This window comes from Carassius gibelio, chromosome B10 (genome assembly GCF_023724105.1).
Source record: "Carassius gibelio isolate Cgi1373 ecotype wild population from Czech Republic chromosome B10, carGib1.2-hapl.c, whole genome shotgun sequence".
NCBI classification, from domain to species: Eukaryota; Metazoa; Chordata; class Actinopteri; order Cypriniformes; family Cyprinidae; genus Carassius; species Carassius gibelio.
The window spans coordinates 4,434,148-4,456,631 of NC_068405.1; the positions used below are offsets into that span (position 1 = coordinate 4,434,148).

General features: G+C 39.3%; 3 protein-coding genes and 1 long non-coding RNA gene across 5 annotated transcripts in view; 1 reads left to right on the plus strand and 3 right to left on the minus strand.

Moving 5' to 3' along the window:
• LOC127965988 (uncharacterized) overlaps nucleotides 1–22,484 on the minus strand; it is a 201,079-nt gene that overhangs the window by 16,604 nt on the left and 161,991 nt on the right. The window lies entirely within an intron of this gene.
• LOC127965964 (uncharacterized) lies at nucleotides 206–22,304 on the minus strand. 2 transcript variants are annotated; one of them, XM_052566717.1, is made up of 9 exons: nucleotides 21,884–22,304; nucleotides 10,699–10,843; nucleotides 10,387–10,552; nucleotides 9,860–10,094; nucleotides 9,610–9,753; nucleotides 9,354–9,516; nucleotides 4,207–9,197; nucleotides 1,430–1,476; nucleotides 206–1,307 (listed from the first exon to the last, which is right to left on the minus strand). In XM_052566717.1, exons 2-9 carry the CDS (start codon nucleotides 10,817–10,819, stop codon nucleotides 692–694), a joined length of 6,483 nt encoding a protein of 2,160 aa, XP_052422677.1. In that variant the 5' UTR covers nucleotides 10,820–10,843; nucleotides 21,884–22,304; the 3' UTR covers nucleotides 206–691. The 2 variants fall into 2 exon arrangements, with proteins under 2 accessions (XP_052422677.1, XP_052422678.1); XM_052566718.1 differs by lacking the exon at nucleotides 21,884–22,304 and adding an exon at nucleotides 11,963–12,185.
• On the minus strand, nucleotides 13,249–19,190 carry purg (purine-rich element binding protein G). The gene has a single exon (XM_052566761.1). It carries the CDS (start codon nucleotides 18,675–18,677, stop codon nucleotides 17,724–17,726), a length of 954 nt encoding a protein of 317 aa, XP_052422721.1. The 5' UTR covers nucleotides 18,678–19,190; the 3' UTR covers nucleotides 13,249–17,723.
• Nucleotides 21,353–22,484, plus strand: part of wrn (WRN RecQ like helicase) — a 45,368-nt gene continuing 44,236 nt past the window's right edge. Inside the window, exons 1-2 of the mRNA XM_052566721.1 lie at nucleotides 21,353–21,596; nucleotides 21,755–21,826. Of these exons, the coding sequence (XP_052422681.1) occupies nucleotides 21,776–21,826 (51 nt within the window). The 5' untranslated portion in view covers nucleotides 21,353–21,596; nucleotides 21,755–21,775. The remainder of the gene's footprint in view (nucleotides 21,597–21,754; nucleotides 21,827–22,484) is intronic.

Sequence of the window (22,484 nt, forward strand, 5' to 3'; positions counted from 1 at the left end):
CGCTCCTGAGCGCTCTGCGCGAGGTGCTGCCCCCTGCGGGCAGGAAGACCACTAACAACTCACAAATGATTTCTATGGATGTGTGCAATGGTCTTGCATCTTTTCATTGTTAATAAATGAAGATCATTCTATAAGCTGTACACTTTAATCAGTTATTCTGTGCATGCAGTGTACAACCAGTCAGTCAGAAACACAAGACATCACATGCTCACAACTGATTTGGGACATTTTACACCAAATCATTTATTTATTGATATTAACTTGTAGAAAACAAATTCAGTTGCAATAAATACTAAAATAAAGTAACTGAACATCAAGTCATTGTATAAAACATTGTTATTTACAGTACATGTAAGGTTTTATCAGAAAATGTATGTTATATCATATATACATTTACTTCACATTAAAGTACATTTGCTTAAAAGCACCAACTACATTTATGAATCAGTTTTAAGATGTTAAACTAGTTCTGTGATATAATTCAGCTGTATTCACTGCCCAATGCCCTGGGAGTGTGTGTGAGTGTGTGTGTGTGTGTGTGTGTGTGTGTGTGTGTGTTTATAATGTGTGTGAGCACAAATTCCGAATATGGGTCACCATAGTTGGCCACACATCACTTCACTTAACTTCATTTCACTAAATAAAACTGACTCACATGTGATTCCATTTCATAGCTCATAGTACATTAGCCCTAAATGGTGTTAGGGTAATATCTAGTATTAGGGTGAATGGCTGCATTGGAGTCTGTGGTGTATGTTTGTCCATTCAGAAGGAAGTAGGGGTAATGAATTGCTGTAATCGCGCTGGGCATAGGGACATGTGTCAAAGCCTGAACCGAGAGAGGCGGAGGGATCAAATTTGCATCCGGAGGGCAATTTGGTAAACTATAAGGTTGTGTCATGGATAAATTGAAATGGTTTACTTGTTCTTGTGAGAGCACAGGACAATGTGGTGCAAGACGTGAGACACAAGAATCTCCTCGTAAAGTTGCTTGGGGAGCAGAGACTGAAGGCTGTTGAGGTCTTTGTATGTCTGCTAAAGATCTCCTGTCATCAGAATGTGATGAAGTCGCCCATCTATTAGACAAATGAAGAGAATTAGCATGAGACGTGGAAGGTGAAGGGGGGAGGTTAGGTGGGAAGTTCGAGGCATTCCAGTCAGCAGCAGTGCTTCCAACCATTCCCCAATGCCCCGGATCCACTCCGTGAGGAAGAGCGTAGTAAGGGGTCGGGATCTCAACACGGCTTGAAGTTGATTGGAAAGGGGATTTCACACCATTGCATTGCGTTAGGGGTGAAAGAGATGGCCTGAAGATGTTGGAGAACATTCATTACCCACACATTTTAGGATTTTAAAAAATGCTCTCAAAACTAATGCATTAGAGACTGATTATTTTATTCTAAAATTCAATTGTAAAAGTGTCTCCTACCTCCTTTTAGCCATTTTATAAGCCACATCCTTATCAGCCTTTACACTCTAGAGAATAAAACAAACAAACAAACATTTAGAAAGATACACAATGTTTTTCTTTGCAACCAAATGGAATAAAAACATCTATCTCATTCAGTTCTAGCAGTTCTAACAACATTAAAGTCAGATGTGAAATGTGACTTTCCATGTGAAAGAGAATTTACAGTGAGGAAAACTGTAGTTTATGCATTAGTAACTGATTATTGGATTGTAAAACATGGGTGTTGTAGTTAATGTAAGTAGCCATACCAAATGAGTGTTTGCGGTGCATTATAGCATTATAAAGAAAAGCAAGTTTTATTTAAAAGTTATCAATAAAGTTAACCCTTTCATGTTAACATGTTGACTTTTAATCTTCACACAATGTACAAATACCTGTCAACATGTGGGTACCAAAATCAATATATGGGGTCTCTGAATTTTTCACACAGAACAACCTCCTCGACAGCAACCAGTCTGGTTTCAGAGTGGGCATTCAGCCAAGACTGTCTTTCTCTCAGTTGTTGAAGCCGTAAGACTGGCTAGAGCGGATTTCAAATCTTCATTACCTATCTTGCTTTATCTGTCTGCTACTTTTGACACTGTTAACCACCAGATCCTCCTGTCAACCCTACTGGCAAAGGGCATCTCAGGAACTGCACTCAAGTGATTTGAGTCTTACCTCTCAGATAGGTCCTTCAAAGTATCTTGGAGAGGTGAGGTGTTTAAGTGGAAACATCTATCTACTGGGGTGCCTCAGGGCTCAGTTCTTGGACCTCTTCTCTTCTCTTCTCTGTCTACATGGCATCACTAAGTTCTGTCATTCAGAAACATGACTTTTTATATCACTGGTATGTTGATGACACTCTACCTCTCATTCCATCCTGATGATCCAACAATAGCTGCTCGCATCTCAGCTTGTCTAACAGACATTTATAAACGGATGAAGGCCATCACCTTCAACTCAAAACAGAACTGCTTGTGGTTCCATCAAACCAATCATTTCATCACAATTTCACCATCCAGTTAGGAATATCAACCATATTTCCTTCCAAAACAGCCAGAAACCCTGGAGTTATGATTGATGATAAGATGACTTTCTCTGACCACACTGCTAAAACTGTCCGGTCCTGCAGAATTGCTTTATTCAACATCAAGAAAATCAGGCGCTTTCTTTCTAAACATGCTTCGGATCTCCTTGTTCAAGCTCTTGTTCTGTCCAGACTTGAAAATTGCAGTGCTCTCTTGGCAGGACTTCCAGTCAGTTTTTATTAAACCTTTAGAATTAATCCAGAACTGGGCAGCAAAATACATTTTTAATGAGTCAAATAGAATGCACGTCACACCTCTGTTTATCAATTTGCACTGGTTACCAATACCTGCTCACATAAAATTTGAAGCATTAATGTTTGCCTACAAAACCACCACTTGTTCTGCACCCCTTTAACAAAATTAATTACTTACCCTCTAAAAGCATGTGTTCTGCAAGCGAACATTGCTTTATTGGTGTCATCCACTTTCAAAGACTTTTAAATTAAATGTTCCCTCCCGGTGAAATGACCTGCCCAACTCAATCCGAGCAGCTGAGTCCTTAGCCATCTTCAAGAATCAGCTAAAGAAACTCTATTCATTCTTCCACTCTCTTAAAAACAATATCTTCCTTGGTTTGACCCTCTAACTCTGGCTCTTTCTATTCTAAATCTGTTATTAAAAAACTTGTCCCTTTTAGACTAGCACTCTATTCATTTACTGCTTGTTGTCTTAAACTATCACTGTCACAGGGCTGTTTGTGGTGTTTTCTCCCTCATGTGCCCATATTTGGTCATTCCTGTTCTTGTTGTATCATTATTAGTTGATTCTCCTCATTTGTCTATCTCTCATTAGCACCCCTAGTTATAGTCAAGTCTGTTCATTCTGGTATATCTGGTATTGTGAATGTTACCGTGTGTGTGTTTGTGTGCGCACGCGCGTGTGTGTGTGTGCGTGCGATTAAATGTTTTGGAATTATTAAAGTGTGTTTGAACTTATTCATCTTCATCATCCTGCTTCTACCCACACACTGTATCGTGAAAACACTAGCTTTTCTAAACTTTTTTTGTTTTTCTTTATTTTTTATGCAATTAACAAAAGCAAAATATGCCTCTAACACTAGCTTGCTCTATTCTATTTGTTTTCTTTTATATATTATATAATAAAAAAGTTAACTTGCTATGTATACTAGGTAAACCTAACTGAGACTTGTTATAGTTACACATGATTTTTAAAACATTTTATTATTGCTTCCATTGTTCGCATTTGTAAGTCGCTTTAGATAAAAACATCGGCTAAATGACTAAATATAAATGTGACTATATGTATACTAAATCTAAGAGTAAACTGTTAGGTTAGGTGTAGGGTTAGTTTAATAAGTTGACATATACTTGCAAAGTTTCTCGTAGTCAGTATCTTGTATGTATGGACTCATCAAAATAAAGTGTTAGAAGATATTATGCAGACAATCTACTAAAAGTCTAATGACTGCAAGTTGACATAGTTGCAAAGTTACTAACTGTTAGTAGAATGTCTAAAGTGGACCACAGTGTAACTGGTGTTTTTTCAAGGAAAACTCTTAATAGTGTTAATAGTGAATGAGTGTTCCTTATTCTAAATGATTAACAAATATTTAAAGGGGATGAAAGCGGGATAAAATATAAAATAAGGGACAATCCCTGGATAAACAGGAGGGTTGACAGGTATGTATACAAACCAAAATCTTACCTGTGCAACACTGGGTTGAGAGGACGTCCATAACTGTGAACTCTTGCGTTTCCGAGCAGCATCACTCTTTTGTTTCGTTGAAATCTCTGCTCCATTTATGGATGGAGGGGGCTGTTCCACTTTGTTTACAAGTGTAACACCTGACTCCGTCACTCCAAAAATAATCTGCGGGTTTGAATTCTTATATGTCTTGAGAACTTCATTTGGTGCACCGTGATTCATGTCTTGCCATACAAGAACCTTAGAGGCATCATAAAGAAGGTGCTCGATTCCAAACCATGACACTTTGCTAATCATATCTTTGCATGACTTCATGAAAAGAGCTTTTTCTTGGAGATATCTGCATGTGATGGAAAGATGCTCTGCTTTGCCCACATCAAATGTCCCTGGCAACTGATCCGAAGGTGTCTCCACAAAAGTCATTATCACTTTGTGTATCTTTTCCAGTCTTTCCAAACTGTCTCCTAAATTGATCATTGCAGACATTGGTACAGATAAAAAGAAGCTTTTAATGTCATGGGCATTTCTGAGTGCAGCCTCAGCCTCAAGGATCTCACGCTTACTTTTCAGATACATGTAGTAAGATGCATCAGGGGCTGCATTGAGCTGTTGGTGCAAGGAGAATACCGCACTGTAGTATTCCTGCAGTTTACTGTAGCCCTCTTGTGCCAAGATCTTTTGAAAAGAAGCAAACAATGATGACTGCTGCTGAAAGCCAACCTCCCCTTTGTACAGTTCTCCATAAAGAGAAGGGTCATACCATAGCAAACTCCTAAACGTGGGTTTACCGCTCAGAAAGTTGATTTTGTTTTCTACAAACTGCCAAGCTTCCATCATCATCTGCAACTCCAAGTATGAATTCACAGCTTCATATTTCAGGTCTACTTGTGCAGGCGGATGGTCCAAATATTGCTCTAAGATGAGACACCTTGAGACAAAAGATTGATTGAATGACACTTGCTGATCTTGTTCAAAACTTAAAATAAAATGCTGCAACATGCTTTTGCATTTAGACTGCAAAGATCCAAGTTCGGTTAATGAGACTGTCTGGTCTGCTTTTTTAAGAGTGTTCGAAATGTCACTGATGCTGTATTTATTGTCAGCGAATGTACTGCTCACATTGCCGTCATCAATAATATTTACAGTGTTCAAAGATTGATTCTCTTGACTCTGTCGTTCGTATATACTATTCAGATTCACAGAGGAATTTTGTTGGGCTGTTGTGTGCTTTCTTTGCATCTGTAACTGGGCATTAAAGGTGTTATTGATGGAGATTTCTGGGAAAACAGCGCTCCGGTCATTCACCGGGGGCAAAGGGTGTGGACTATTACCTTTGACGGTGTCTATAGCACTAGTACTGTCAGGACTGACACTAGGTACTGAGCTCCTCCTTGATCTTTGCTTACTGGTTCGTTTGGTTTGAGAAGATCGTCTGCCTCTCTTAGGTTCAACAGGCACTAATAGGCAAACATCACTTCCATGTCGAGCATGTTCCCTTCGAAGAACCTTCCTAGCTTGAACAGGGGCTTCGGTGTATTCACTTGAATTGTTTTTTTTAGCAGTTTCACCCCCATGAGACATCAGGCAAGGAACGTTCACCATACAGTACTGGCTTTTTTCATACAATTGCTGCTTATGTGCAGTGCTGTCAAGCGTTATCCACATCACTGGCCTTTCTTTAAGATCTTCATTCACTGACTCTTGTTTCTTGACAGTGGACTCAAATTTGGTCAAATAATCTCTCAGTTTAGAAATGAGCTGGGTTTCTGGTGAGTTTACCTCATCGGTTTTATTTTGGTCTGGCCTTGATAAATTACAGTCGTCTCTGATTGTCGGAGTACTTTGTGATTTGTCAGAACCGAGCAAACTGGTGTTGCTGTTCTTCTTTGTGCGTTTTGAGGAAATCTCACACTGGACACTCAAAGCTGGCTCATCGACAGTAAGATCTACAATATTATTAGATGTACAGTTCAAAGCTTCTGACCTACACTGCTCTGAATCTAATGTTGTGTATCCAAATGCTTCAGAATCAGTACTCCAAACACTGCGGACATTTGATGTGTTGGTAAACATTTTGAGACATGATTGGTTCATATGTGGGATATATGCAGACATGAGTTCTGTTCCTTCAAAACACTGTACATTTGGAGTATTTTTCATATTTGTATTTTGCTCACTACATTTGATAGTTTCTGTCTCAGCTGTAGCATTGATAGCATCCATCAACTTGGCTTCTGGAGTCACGTTTGACCTGAGCTCAGTTTTATGAGTTGTGTTGCTTGCAGGCACATCACTGTGTGTTTCTGATACCTTACAATCAGGATCTACATTGTCATCCACTGTAAATTTAAATGTGAATTGCTCCTTTCTTAACGGATTCAGTCCAGTCTCTGATGTCACAATTGGAAACATTTTCTCCTCTTCGCACTCTTTACGCCCTTGCTTTTTGCTACTGCATGCGATCAAGGACATTTGGCTTTGATTGGAGATGTTTTCAGTTGTCTTCACTTGTTCTCCTTTATCCACTATTACTGGGATTAGATATGGAGTAAAATGTGTGGTAGCATTCTCAGTGCAGACTGAATCATTTTTATAGAGATCTTCAGTAGGATTTACTGGCTCCTCTATCAGTTTGGTCTCAGGAAGAGTGGCAGTAGCCTCCTGAGAAGCCTGAACATGTAATGATTTTCGTTCATCTGATGTGTGAGATATTCTTAAATTAGAGTCTGGGTCTTGATCTTCATGTTCTGTAAAGACTATTTCAGACTGACTGTTTGAAGAGTCTGGTGTTGCTTTGCTGTTTAATGTTTCATCAGCTGACACAGTTGCCCTGCTAAGATTCCTCTTTGCTTTCCAGAAGGATGTCTTCTTGACATATTTGCTCCTCTTTAGAGAGTGACGTAGTGATAGAAATGTATGCTGTTTTTTGAGGCATGACTTCTTATAACCCGGCCTGCTCAAGTGGTTGCATTTTACATACAGTTTCGATTTACTGTACCTCTGAGCTAGTAGTTGTATTAGTTCAGCATTGCAAGTTGCAGTTTCTTTGTGTCCTCCGCTTCTGCTTTGAATCATTTTGTTGTTTCTTTCAATCAATTTCTTTTGAAGGCCTTTGATTTTTGAAAATCGCTCAGAGAGAGAAAGCACTCCTGTAGTATGTTCAGACGTTTTGCTGGATTTTAGAGTAACTTTGATGTTTAGGTTTGTTTCAGCTTCGCTGTGATCTTTGCTTTCATTTTTTAGCTTGGAAATATTGTCCGCAGGTCCGCTCATATCTTTGTCTGTACTTGAGGAAAAAACATGCTTTTCAAACATGCTTGGCAGCAGTCGATCGAGTTGAATTCTTTTGTACAATTCACAGTGAGTATTGTCATCCCGCTTTACTGTTTCCATATCAAGCTCTGGAGATGAGTCTTCACAACATTTTATCCATCTAAAAGTACCCATCTCTTGAACATCGCTGCCAGTTTTCCCATCCTCTTTTTGCTTTACTGTCATGGGAGGATTGAGGTCACTGTTGTCTGATGGTCCACAGCTAGAGACTTCAACACAGCTTGCAATATCCATGACTGTGTTATCCATGACTGTGTTATCCATGACGTTGTTATCCATGACTGTGTTATCCATGACGCTGTTTGCATACATAAGGCTTGATCCATTGCTGAGCTTTTCAACTAAGTTATCACCTGGAGTAGACTGATCCTCTATTGTCCTTCTGGAGAGCTCACTTTCACGTTCTATTCTGTGATTAAGCTTTGCTTCATTAGAGGGACAACTTAAAGGACTTGGGTGCCTGAGATCAAGATGTACACTTTGTGTCTCAGTTTTCTCCCCTGTGAGGTTTAGGTTCGATGATGTCAGCACCAATGACTGCTCTGAGAGTTTATCTGGAGAGTGAACCAGACATCTATCAGGATGGTCCTGGCTAGTCTCTGGTGCTTGATCCTGTCCCTTTTCTGGCAACATTACTGCACTAGATTCTGCATGATATACAAGACTGGTCTCATGAATGGGTGTTGTGCTACATTTACCCCTGTTATCTGACAAACTTGCAGCATTATGACTTCTTGTTTGGCACACATAGGACTGATCGTGCTTGTACGTATCGTCTTTTGTCTGTAGAATGTGATTTTCTTTGGGCTCTATTTGAGAAACGATGGACTTCTTCTTTGTCTCATCAACATTTTGAAAGATCAATCCGTTTTTATACTTATGATAATAACCTTCATAAAAATGTATACGGTCAGCTAATTCTTGCTTTTGCTCTGCTGACATGTTTTCTTGTGACCATATTTTTAGATGCCTCTCTTCCTCATTCATTCTAAAGTAGGCAGCATATTTTTGGAATTTCATTTTGAATAACTTCATTGAAGGCAATGTCAGGGTATGCGAACATTGGTCAATCCTTGAGGTTTCTGTTTGAGTGTCCTTCTTTGTTGGCTCTTTTGAATCACACTTATTTCCAGCAAATCCATAATTGCCCTCTTGGTTTTTACCAGTTGGTTGGCATTCCTTATTATCACACCCAGATCCGGCGTATGCTACCTTGGCCTCTGAGTGGTTGGTCTGTTTATATCCTTCCTTTCTAGACAGACGAGGATCACTAACCAAGCGTGAAGAATACACCAAGCTAGAAATTTTGTCCAGTGGACTTTGAGGTACTATGTCCCATGTATTGTCATTGTTTGCAATCCTCTTTTTGTGATTACTCAGGAATAATTTCTTTCCCAGCAAGCTTTGAGAGATGGCAGTGTTATCCATAACTGGCCCTGAACTGCTGGAAGCTGCTTCCTCACTGGCAGCAATCCAGTGCTGTTTTGGGTTGAATGACTGAGTGTTTTTAATATCGCTCTTTTGAAATGGAGCTTCTACTTCTGGTTTCTGAGGTGTATAATGAGGTGTCTCACAGCAGCCCGACATACCAAAGTGATTGAACTTAATGGTGGCAGTGCTTCCTTTTCTCTCTGGCAAATGACATGCCTTAAAACGGTCTGTTGTATTTTTCAGGGATAAAATATACAAATACATTATTGATTAAAGACTGCGACATACATTTCTTCATATGAATTGTGAAAAGTGCTACAGAAATAAACTTGATAATGATGGGCATGCTTGAAGTGGTAATAAAAAGGTTTGTGTTATCTCACCATGCACTTGGCCAACAGGTAGCGCTGAAGCGGAGAGTGCTAGGTTTGTAGGCACAGTCAGAATGGCACTGCTAGAAGGAACAAATGAAACTACAGCATATGGCAAACACTGTCTGGGTCTTTCAGTGAGTTCCTGCTTCTCGTTAAAGTCAAACAGAAAAACCTAGAAGGACAAAGTTTTTTTTAAGAAGACTACTGTTGGTTATCCAGGCTATTTGATCAGATAATTGGCTATTCTGAGATTAAATCAACTCACAGAGGAGCCCAGAACTTGCTGGTGAAGAGTGTCTCGATAAGACACTGCATCTTTACACATGTGACAGTCAAAGCTCACAGTGGGATCCTGCGTTTTGTTCCAGTCCAAGCTTGGAGCGGATTTTTTCACCTTTCCATAAAGAACCTGAAACCCCAAAACATAACAATGTTCTGTACTTACTGTCATTCCATTGATAAATGTCGTTCCATAATGTTTTGACTGTATAAGACTTAGGAAACATTCAACAAACCTTGAAAATTACAACTTTTGTCAAACTTAATACGTTGGTATTAGATTTCAGAGCCACGTCGACATGCCTAAAGAGATATACTCCGTGTGATGGCTTTCCCAAGGCATACTGGACAGTGCTGCCAACCTGTAGACCGTGCCGATAAATCTGGGCTGCCATTTGATCCGATGAAGCTAAAAAACAGAATCTTTCTTCCATTTCTCTCCCATGTCTTCCTTTGGCTCGCATCTCTGCCCTGAAGACGAGCGGTCACAGATACAACAGGTAAAATAAGTATTGAACACGTTACCCTTTTTCTCAATAAATATATTTCTAAAGATGCTGTTGACTTGAAAATTTTACCAGAATTTGGTAACAACCCAAGTAATCCATACATTCAAAGAAAACAAAACAAATAAGTTCAGAAATTAAGTTATGTGTAATAAATTAGTTTATTGTGGAAAATTTATTTTAATTTCTGAATTTCTGAGTTGCCACAAGAGCAAAGCCTTTTCACATGAAAATGTAACATCAGGCCAGCATGTTACCTTTTTTCTAAGAACTTTTTAAGGAGTTCCTCATTGTGCACTAAACAAACATCTTTCCAGACCCATGCATTAGCTCGGTCCTCTCTAGTGTCCAGCATGGCATCTCTCAGTTTTGTCTGAATGAGATTGTAGTCACGGCTTTCCTCTGAACAACGCTCCAACAGGTCTGACCAAAAAGAAGTCAAAAAGCACCTGATCAATTTAGCAGTTGCTCTGGATTATAACGTATCATAAAACAGTTTGGATGTTTTAGCACTCCATCACAAATGTAATTTTTTTTTTTTTTTTGCTTTTGAGAAAATCTAGTGAAACCTTCTCCAGAGGTCCGCTTCTTCCTGGGTATGGTGAAGTTCTTCAGTGCCAGGGTTCCTGTTAATGTTGACTGGTGTGATCTGGAGCCCTCTACTGTCCCCTCACGCTGTCTTTTCTCCATACTTGTTTACAACTGATATTCACTCTGACAAAGAAAAAAAAAACACCTTCCATTATTCTAACATGTAAAATAATGTGTACATTTCTTCTGATGACTATTTGCTCAGCAGATATTCCCAAGACTATTATAAACTGTCACACGCTTTACAAGTGGCATGCAAACAGTTGCAAACAATTTGCTCTTTCACTGCATACAGTTGGTTGTATAGATTTCAATGACCATATAGACTTAAGTGAAAGTGACATACAGCCAAGTATGGTGACCCATACTCAGAATTCATGCTCTGCATTTAACCCATCCAAAGTGCACACACACACACACACACACACACAGCCATTTATGCTGCGGTGCTCAGGGAGCAGTTGGGGGTTCGGTGCCTCGCTCAAGGGCACCTCAGTCATGGTATTGCTGGCCCGAGACTCGAACCCACAACCTTAGGGTTAGGTGTAAAACTCTCTAACCACTAGGCCACGACTTCCCCATCATCACCAAATGTTAAGGCAGCGAGAGCTTCACTCTTGTCCAGAATATATTTCTGCTGTAGTGCTCACATTTATTAACTTATGCTTAAATATTGTTAAACCTGGTCAGCTCTTTATTTGTACAATTTACCATGTGACTGTATGACAACACAACAGCAATTCATTTTTTTAAACAACCTTTTAAACACATTAATAAGATGCTATTTGGTACAAGGGGTGCTATAGAAATCTTTACTGAAAAAAAGAAAGAAAGAAATGCATCTATAATCACATTGCAACAGCAAGCGTCGACACACAGCATTAAATGTAAACGTCGACACAGGTATTAAGGCTTTCACGTGTATAAAAATAAACATCCTTCAAAAGTGGTCAGTTCAGTGTTACTAAACTTGTGGTTTAGGGAACATTGCTATAATTCAACATTGACAATCACATGACTTCTTGTGAAAGATTTGGCTAAAGCTGTATGTTAGTAGTATTAAAATACATGCTTGGTATGTTTCACATGACCACACGACAGTGAAAACACTGCTTTGTATACATGTGAAATGTTTATATAAGTTAAATCACATCTACAGCACAACTGAGCAAACAAGCAAACATCAGCACACTGAAAGAAATAATCGCTTCAACTTGTAAGATCAAAATTGTTGGTACTTACCATCATGTAAAATGGCAGTTGAGCATGTATGACATGATCTAAAATGTCTTAGCAGGGAACTGTGCGAAGTTTGTCACTTCAGTTTGAGGAACATCAAGTGAGACATACCAAAAAGGAAATCGCTTGACCTCAAACTCTGAACAGCAAAGGCACAGGAAATTACCTAGTACTGTTACTAACACCACGGGTTCTTCTTTACTCCAACCACCAATGAGCCTCGAAACATACCACCCACATAGAGAAGACATGAGAACATTTGGATCTTTTTGTTTTAAAATATATATATTTGAAATGTTAGTTGTTTTACTTGATATATGGGTTAAGGCTTTGATGCAGGGCTTTATATGAGAAAACACTTCATTAGAAAAAGTGAACACATTGCTTTACAATGTATAAACATTCTAGATTACACTTAAATCTGAATAAAATGGTTGTTAATTAATTTATTTTTTGGTACGAAACTATTTAATTACACTATTTCCATTGAAAAACATATGTGTATTGTATTGTTTCAGACTGAAGGTCTTTGGATCATTCATGCGATTAATAGTACTTTGAAAGGGTGCACAAACTGACCATCATTCTCAGGAAGAGAAGCTTCTATTTTCAGCTTTTACACCCATCTTCACACCCTCATATGAAGCTGCTTCCTTTTTTTTCTTTTTCCTTCTTGCGAATGATTCAGATCTCTGACAAAAGTTCTTAAAACAGTCAAAACATCCTATGTATGTTGCCCTGTAAAACTGCTGAAAATTATGATTTTCTGCAGCTACACTCTTAAAAATAAAGGTGCTTAAAATGTTCTTCACAGCGATGCACAGAAGAACCATTTAGTAAAAGGTTCTATAAAGAACCATCTCTTTCTTGTCTTTTTATAATCTGAAGAACCTTATTTTATCACAAATAACTTTTTGTGAAACAGAAAGGTTCTTCGGATGTTAACGGTTCTTTATGGAGACAAAAAAAAGTTTGTGATGGTGAAGCACCTTTATTTTTAAGAGTGTATGTGATTAAATAACCAGTATTTCTGAAAGAAAAGACCAGAGACATTAAGATCAAGCAGCTATAAGAAACCATGGCTCAGCGCTTGAACTCAAATGACCACGAGCCAGAGGGATATTTCTTCTTGACATGTGGAGATTCAGTATGCACATATCTAGCTCAAAAAGTAACAGATGCTTAGGTCTTGAACCCTAAAGCAGCTGGGATAGTGCAGCTACTGAAGCACTAATTTAAAAACATTCACATTTTCTATGCCAAAATACCATACAAATGACTACCAAAAATAAGTTGTGAACTCACTTTAATGTGGGAAAAGATAAAAACAGTCAATAATAGACTAACTAATAGTATTAGCCAATGATATTTGAAGAGTTGATCAAAAGACACGTTCTAAACATAAAAAAGTTGTACTTTATTAGATTGTCTGTGGAACTTTTACACACAAATATTGGGTAACTGTAAATAAGGATCACACATTTCAGCATGTACTCTGGTGAGGATTTCCTTCATCAGACGTCTACCGGTTCAATCTCTCACCCACTAGTTTTATAATGTCTGTGTTATTGACCGTAAAGACTGATAATCAGCTATGGTGGATTGGCTGCTCCCTGATTGCATGTCTGACATAGTTTTTGCAGCTTCAACATGAGCAAACGCACCTTTCTTATGTCATCCTGCTCAAAGCAACCTTCAATGGAAAATGATGCCAGACTTGTATTCAGGGAGCATCCACACACGACTGCACAGACACAAGTGTGCATGATTTACAGTTACGCAAAACTACTCGCGTTGAGAAAGGGCATCTTGTCGTCAATCTCGAGACTGAAAAGCCTCGGGTTTGCTCTACTGTTTCCATTGTCATTCACCAAACATGCAGCTAGGGTCCAGTTCAGCACCTTTATATGTTCTCATATAGCACCATTTTTTCATATATATTTGAAGTTTGTCAGGACCCTACTGTTAGCATGCACGAAAGTCAAGTTTAAAACTTCATATGTCATCAGATATGTATCCTACATATTTCAACCTTTTAAAAACATTACAAGGCAAACCAGGAATATTCATACTGTACCATACATGTTAAACAGAAACTAATACAGTACTCACATGAACAGAAAGTGCTACTAGACAGAACCATTTCTTTCTTGTTTTTGATTCGTATAATATGCAAAGGCTCTACAGGAGGACACACTACATTACATTATCTAATACACCAAAACATTGTTTTAAATTTGCCATCTTTTAAAATCATTTAACAAACACTGACACGTCTTAAATCCAACCGCAGATGGTCAACACAAAGATAAAAAGGGACAACTCAAGAAAGTTTGTAAACAACCTTTCTTTTTTCTATTTTGAGAACATCACATTACCCACACCACTATCAAGAACATATACAGAAGTGTATGCATCTCTGCTGTTATATTTAGATTTATGAACGGAAATATTTTTCTATTTTGCTTTGTTATTATTCATTTTATTCTTTGTCGCATTCAAAACACCTTTTTCCCGGTTCTTTTTTTTTTTTTTTTTTTTTACATCATGCGTACAAAATGTTACATTTTAGAGATGAAGGCAAACTACGTTGGAACGACAATTCATAACCCTAAAGTCAATCATTACAACCACAGTGTAATGATTTTAAGGCCTATGGGTTGAAATCTGTGACTTCAGTTATGCATAACAGTCCAATTTCATGAATTCAAGTGTTTAGAGTAACTCTGATATACCTGCAATATAATTGCATTTTGAGATGGCCTTATAAATTGACATAGCTGTTTCCTCTAACACTACAGGAAAATAGACATCCATCTTCCCAAATAATTCCTTTAGAATTAAATATGCTATTTCATCAGGGCGATAAATTGTGTACACTAGCAATATTTGTATACCACCTATACACAAAGCGAGAAAAACATCATACGAACACTGCTCTCTTCTGGTCATGCATTGCACATACACATATAACAAGCATACTTCTACTCATTTCTGTTGGAAACAAACCTGTACTCAGAATTTTAAAGTGCACATGGTTCATTAATTTTGCTCCAGCTTTACACGCTTACTGCTTTATAGGTAAAAGAGGACAACCAGATTCTGCCATTTAAAGGTAACTCCCTAAATATTCTGATGCCCCGGTAGAAAAAAAGGATTCTACCTTTTTCAAACGTCCTACTTTATAAATATGGGAAATCTGCATACTAGGCATTATGACCCAACGTTAGTACATACTGCATCCTCTAGCAGCCCTTATTGTAAGAAATCTGTGTGCAGACAATACAATCACAGATGACATGACATATTGCAACCAAATCTGATCGAAAAGAACCAAGAAGTGCAGAGAGAAAACACATGAATGCACTTCAGAAAGGCTGAGGTGTTGGTTTGGGAGCACGGCATGGGGCTCTCTTTGCAGTGGTGATGCAGATGAAGCAGCTCAAAGTGCTGTTTGAATAAAGTGCTTCCTGTAGGAGGTGTCTGTTATAGATCAGCATCTTAACACTAACCCACAGAATGTACCCATAATTCAGTTATATTCTTCTAAAACATAAATACTCTCTCACACACGGAGAAGTGCTGAAACGAATTGCTTTCCCGTCAGCTGGACAATAATTACAGTACAAATAAACACAAGCTAACTCAAGTCAGGCCTAAATACTCATTAGTTGTGCTTTAACAAGAAAACAACTCCTTAGATGCATGTATGTCAATGCCTCTAAATGCTACAACCCCAGGAAAAAAAAGTTTTAACAAATGCAACTAGTCGACACATGCAGTGTTTACATAGTAGTACACACTGCTTATATTTTATTTGAATGAAACTCAGTATGCAAAATGCATACTGTGCATAGCACGCCCAATTTCAGTGTAGATTTTAAAACTGTATGCCAAAAACCATTTCCCACAATCCAATGAACTGGGTGTGAAGGACACCTGGGGATGCTGCAAATGGCTTGTTAGCTTTCTCACATTTTCTCACACATTATTTAAAAACGATTGATTACATCTTAGTTTTATAGCAGAATGTGTGTATGATCATATGTCGTTTAAAACAGCTATTGTTTTGATAGGAATAATGTCAAATGCATTTAGACATTTAGGTCTGTGTAAATCCAGTGTGACAATTCTTTTCAACATTTCACGCAAGACGACATCACCCTGCAAGCCAAGCTAAACTAAATTCTGTTCTCTTTAAACGAGCCTATCTGTTTGCTCTGCTTTTGCACAGTTCTCGTTTAAACCCACGGACAGGGGAAAATGTAATATTGCACACCTATCAAGAGTGATTTAGCATTTGTCTTGTCAGAGATATTTAGATCACTAAATCCTAATATTAAAGCCACTTTTAAAACTTAAAATGAAAAATAAATAAAGCTAATCTTAGAACAGTGTCTGTTCATTTGTGCTAAAACATGGGCACACATTATCATATATTTGATGCTTTAGTCTGATGATACACTGGGCAACTTCTGAGCAATGTTACCAGGCAAATTTGGATTATGTTGGCATCACGGGTGCAACCAGGTCTAACCAGTCTTAAATATCCAAATATACATTTATTACCCATTCTCAATGGGAAAGTGTCCAAGCAACACTGCTCAAAAAAAGTTGCCTAGTAAAATTACTCAAAAGATGGACCCGTATATCATCAGCCTTATAGATCCAGCAGCATCATCAGTTTAGGCATTTTCATATTTAAATAATTCATCCAAATAATGTAAATATTAATACACTTTTTGGTTTCTAATTTCAAATGGGGTACATTGTATTTGTGCAATGGCAAAAATGTTGCAGTTCCCTTGAACATTGAAATGAAAAAAAAAAGAGAAAAGCTTCACTTTGGACCATCAAAATACTCTGCACTCGTGTGCAGTGCATCTCTGATATAATATAAGTGCTGGTTACACTTTATTTGATAGTCCACTTTAGACATTCTACTAAATAAAACTAACTCTGCAACTACATGTCAACTAATTCTCATTAATTTGCAACTACATGTGTAGACTGTAGATTGTTAGGGTTAGAATAATTTGACATATACTTGCAAAGTTCAATATGTTGTGCACCCATCAAAACACAACGGTAAAAGTGTCCAAGCAATGTTGCTAAAAAAAAGTTGTCCCGTCTATTAGCCTTAGAAGATATTAAGCAGACAGTCTAATAATACTCTAATGACTACTAATTGACATTTAGTTTCAAAGATACTTACTGTTAGGCTGATGATAGACAGGGAAACTTTGAGCAAAGTTGCTTGGCTACTTTCCCATTGAGAACGGGTAACACATTTCTCTCTGGATACTTTAAATCATAGGCCATGTCTCATCTGGATGCCATATGATTAAGAAAGCACTATTGCTCAACAAGTTTCCCCATGTATTATCAGCCTTAGTAGAATGTCTAAAGTGGACTATATCAAAATAAAGTGTTACCTAAGTGCTTGATAAGACCTTGATTATCTGATTCCCAGCTTTGAGAAATTGCACAGCAGCCCCATACACGTTAAGCCTGTGAAGAAGCATTGGAGACAAAACAGAATCCTAATGCACACGCTCACACACACACACACACACACACACACACACACACACACACACACACACACACACACACACAAACTCTGTCTAGATTTAAATCGACAGTGGTGTGTATGAACGGGACGGGCTGCAGGGTAAAGTGTAAGGTGAGTACAGCAGGAGGCTCGAGGTACAACTAACACCAGAAGCATCATCATCATCATCATCCGAAGCAGCAGCGTGCGTCAATCCTCCTGCTCCTCCGCGTCCGTCCTCTTCTCTTTATGACAGGTGAAGATGTGCCGCATCTCCTCCTCGTACCGCATGAAGTTCTCGCCGAAGCGGGCCCAGGCTTTCAGCGGGACGGTGATAGTGTTCCGGTAGGGCTGCCGGACCTCGCTGATCTTCAGGAAAACGCCGAAGCGGTTCGAACCCACGTCGAAGTAAAAGCGCTTGTTGTCGACGCGGAACGACGCAGCCTCGGGCAGCTCGGGCGACGCGTCGTGGTTCCGCGCGCAGGGCTCGTCGTCGCCGTATTCGTCGATTAACTGCGACAGCGCGTCTCTGAACTCGATCAGGCCCTGCGCCGGCAGCACGATGGTCTGCTCGATGCCCTGGCCGTAGTACCCCATGCCCCCGTGACCGCGGTTGACGGTCTGCCGGATGCGGAGGAACCGTCCGCGCTGGTTCTCCTTCAGGTCCAGGTAGTATTTCCTGTTGTCCCGCTCGATGAACTCGCTCTTCAGCACGCGATGCGTCTGCTCCTCGGACGCGGCCGAGCCGCTGGGGGACGCCGCCGGATCCGCTGCTCTCCGGCGGGGCTCCGGTGCGCGTCCCTGGCCGTTGCTCTGCCCCTGCGGCGCCTGGCACACTCGGAGCCCGATGTGCGCGTAATAATCAATGAAGTCCCCCAGGCAGTAGCGCAGATCGGGCGCCATGGACATGGAGAGGGTGAGCTTGCTCTTGCGGATGTTGTCGTGCCGGCCTCGGCCGATCCACACCTCGGCGATCTTCAGGAAGCGGCCACGGGTGCTCTGCTTCACGTCCAGGTAGAAGCGCTTCTTCTGGATGTCCACGCGCTTAGACGCAAGCTCCTGTATGTCTGACGCTTTGCCGCTCGCGTACTGCTGCGAGTATCCTGATGTCATCCTGCCTCTGCCTCCGTCCGTGCCCCTTCGGTGACTATCGGCCATAATCATTCACGGCGCTTCATCGCTTCGCTCGGTATTATTCCGCTAATCGAGCACCGGCGAGTCTCCTCGACTGACCTGGAAACGGCAGGAGCGGCTCATCGACTTCCTTTGTCCTGATGAAAGGTCAAGCGTAGCGCGGAGGCACGTACCGTATGCACCATGTTTTAAAAGCTCATGTTTTTCGCCTCGCCATCCATCTGACACATATTCCTGAAGTGAGCGTGTGAGCGAGAGATAGACAGCGGATCTGCTGTAGTGCGAATGAACTCAATGACCCATCCCCCTCCTCCCAGCACACTGGCACAGATCGCTCGCGCACTACAGTACGCACTGCGCTGCGCACAGATAAGTATGTAGTATATCAGTACTCCAGAATGACACACTACTTCATATAAAAGGTAATGCACTTGACGTCACCGTGAGCTGGAGTGAGTGCAGCTCCGCCCACTGATCCTGCGTCCTAATGTGCATACTATCCATGATAAATTATATGCGATAGTAGTAATTTTCAGTACAATTTAGGAAAGAGAGGGTAGAAAAATAGAAGGGAATTTATTCCTTTATCTGAAGTAGTGTGTCATTCTGGAGTACTGACTGCATACTTATCTGTGGGCAGCGCGGTGCGTACTGTAGTGCGCAAGTGATCTGTGCCAGTGTGCTGGAAGGAGGGGGATGGGTCATTGAGTTCATTCACAAATTATATTATATATTTTTTTAAATTAAGCACACTTTTTGTGGGGAGTTATTCCATAATATTTAGTTTTTATATGTGTAAAAATTTAAAACGTACTGATTAGCATTTGGTGGAGTTTCGTGACATCAGTGTTTTTTGGGTGTTACTGTTATTCCATGTCATCATTTTTTTCAGTAGTGACAAAAGGGTATACATAATCCTTTATTTTGGGGGAATGTGTTGTGGTCACTACCAAAACATTACTGTCACTAGCTCACTACTGAAAATGTGCTGTCACAGTCGAAACATGGGATGTTTTGTCAAAAATTATAAAAAAGTATATTGAATTATCAGCTAGTGTTTAGTTAAATGTATATTCAAACTAATGAATCCTTAACTTTGGAATTAGTATGATCAGCTTTATGCCTTTTACAAAGAAAGATGGAATTCAAAATAGAAAAAAAATCACATAAATCAAACTTAAAATATTGTTAAAATTGTTATTGATTTACCTCTAAAAACGTTTTAATAAAATAGCAAAAAATACAAGTACAAGGTAAATGTTTAATAGGTTAGTATAGCCCTTATTAATTTATAAATTATTGTCTTGGAAGTGAGACATTTGGGGAGAGGAAAAATATTCCAAAACTTTCTGAAAATACATCATGAGAATTAACTACACAATTGCTATAATTGTATAGGCCTACTTTAGATATTATACAATTTACACACTTACAAACTTTTTGGTAAAAGACATTTTGATTATTTTGAAAAGATTTGAAGGTATGAAAGTTTCCAACTTTTAACTTGGGATGCTGGAGCGAGGAAAAAACCTGGACGGATGGCCACAGGGATATGATGGTTATCATATTGTGAAAGTGAAAGTGAAAGTGAAGTGACATTCAGCCAAGTATGGTGACCCATACTCAGAATTTGTGCTCTGCATTTAACCCATCCGAAATGCACACACACAGAGCAGTGAACACACACACACACACACACACACACACACACACACTGTGAGCACACACCCGGAGCAGTGGGCAGCCATTTATGCTGCGGCGCCCGGGGAGCAGTTGGGGGTTCGATGCCTTGCTCAAGGGCACCTAAGTCGTGGTATTGAAGGTGGAGAGAGAGCTGTTCATGCACTCCCCCCCACCCACAATTCCGTCCGGCCCGAGACGAGAACTCACAACCTTTCGATTGGGAGTCCAACCCTCTAACCATTAGGCCACGACTTCCCCACGACTTGTCATTGTTCATTTATTTTATTTCAAAACATGAACATAAACATTTTAAATCTTTTTGTTTATGTATTCTGAGAGAGTTATACTCTTGTAATTGAAATGTGCAAACTCACAATGCATTATGATATGTCTTATTTAATTGTAATGAACTTATAAGTGAACACATAAATATAGCAAATAAAACAAATACAGATACTCACCCACAGAATCTCTTACAAACATTCAAAAATAATAATATATGTATAGACCTTCGCATTTTCTATCCATTTCTCATTGGTGGTTAAAGTGGAAAAATCGCTGGTACTCTCTTGTGCACCAGCTGTCATATGCAAATTATTATTATTACTAATATCAAATATGACCCTGGAGCACAAAATCAGTCATAATATGTCATAATGGATATATTTTTAGCAATAGCCAACAATACATTTTATCGGTCAAAATTATTGATTTAATTAGGATAATAAATAAAAGTCCAAAAAAGGATCCAAATGTAAAACAACAACAACAACAACAACAACAACAAAAAAACGTTTAGATATTGCTGTTATCACTTCTTGCATTGTCGCTAAAACAACAACTAATGAACAATTATTCGTATTGTGCCACAATACTGGTTCCATAACGACACTGTTCACATAGATGATTTACTTTAGGTGTTACACCACTCATATTAAACAACTGAATAACGCGCTTATGATAACACTCCCTCAGTAGTAGCCTAGTGTGTGTCGCATTTGAACACAGCCAGCTTGTTTCTTTGGCTCCAGTCCCACAGGTGGCGCTGCTCGGCGTGTCACGGACGAACACAGCGCGGGAGAGTTTGGCTGAAGTAACTGGAAATGTTGTTTAGAAATAGGCCTATACATTATTATTCAACACGTATAGACAGACAGTGAGCTATTAAAGCTTTTAGATGAATATGAAGTGCTGAATGAAATACACCGAGAGACAGCGCGACATTCATTTTAGGGTGAACGGTTAACGCGTGCTTTGTGCGTCATCGTAAGTAACGTAACTTATTCGCACGTAAAAAGTGATATAAATATTATTTAAGTTATACGCAAAGTTATACGTCACGCTCGGAAACAGACATAACTGTTTTAAACTAAAGTTCGTTTTACCATTTACTCGTACTAGCTTTGTGCTGTTTTATTGTTAAGGACGGATGAAAGGAAGCTATAATGGGTGACAGGACTCTACCTGAATGGATGAACAAACCTCAAGAAGAACATGTGAGAGAAGTCAACAATATAAACACACAACACGACACACACAACACACTAACTGACCTGTTAGCTTGAAGCCTGTTCTTTTTACTTCTTTTGTGCACGTCTTCTTCATTGGCAAGTTATGTGCAGGAGGAAATGCTCTCTTCTACCTGTGCCTTCACTAATGTGTATGTTTTCCATTGGTTGAGAGAAGGTAAAAGCAACTTATTTGCATTATTTACTGAGACACCTGCAGCACTATGCTCGTATTCAAATAAAACCAAAGCACTGTTTGCAGGTCAACAGTCAAGAAATACTGGTTTAATGCTGGTCTACTTATACAGGGTAATTTAATCACACATAATTTTATAAAGGCATTCTATAAGATGAAATGTTGTGCTCCAAATGTACTAAGTTTCATTAAACGCAAGTCTAATCAAAAGCTTTTATGATGTTGGACGCAACTAGTCTATAATGTGACCAGGATTCGGTTTCATCAAACAAGTTTACCAAGAAACCAGGCTTATTTGAGTTATTCTGACTTATTTAGAACCAACTCAGGCTAACTGAAATAAGCCTGGCTTTCTTGGTAAACGTGTTTGATGAAACAGGCCACTGTACAGTTTGCATGTTATGATGCTTTCATTGTATAGATAAAGTTTGTTTCCTGGCATTGAGGCAT

What these genes read in the sequence shown, in the direction of transcription:
- LOC127965964 (XM_052566717.1), bottom strand. Translation starts at nt 10,819, where the DNA reads ATGGAGAAAAGACAGCGTGAGGGGACAGTAGAGGGCTCCAGATCACAC. An exon ending in ACCTGTTGGCCAAGTGCATG is followed by an intron (nt 9,198 to 9,353) that starts GTGAGATAACAC and finishes AAAATACAACAG; the next exon opens with ACCGTTTTAAGGCATGTCAT. An exon ending in CTCAACCCAGTGTTGCACAG is followed by an intron (nt 1,477 to 4,206) that starts GTAAGATTTTGG and finishes TTTATTCTCTAG; the next exon opens with AGTGTAAAGGCTGATAAGGA.
- purg (XM_052566761.1), bottom strand. Translation starts at nt 18,677, where the DNA reads ATGATTATGGCCGATAGTCACCGAAGGGGCACGGACGGAGGCAGAGGC.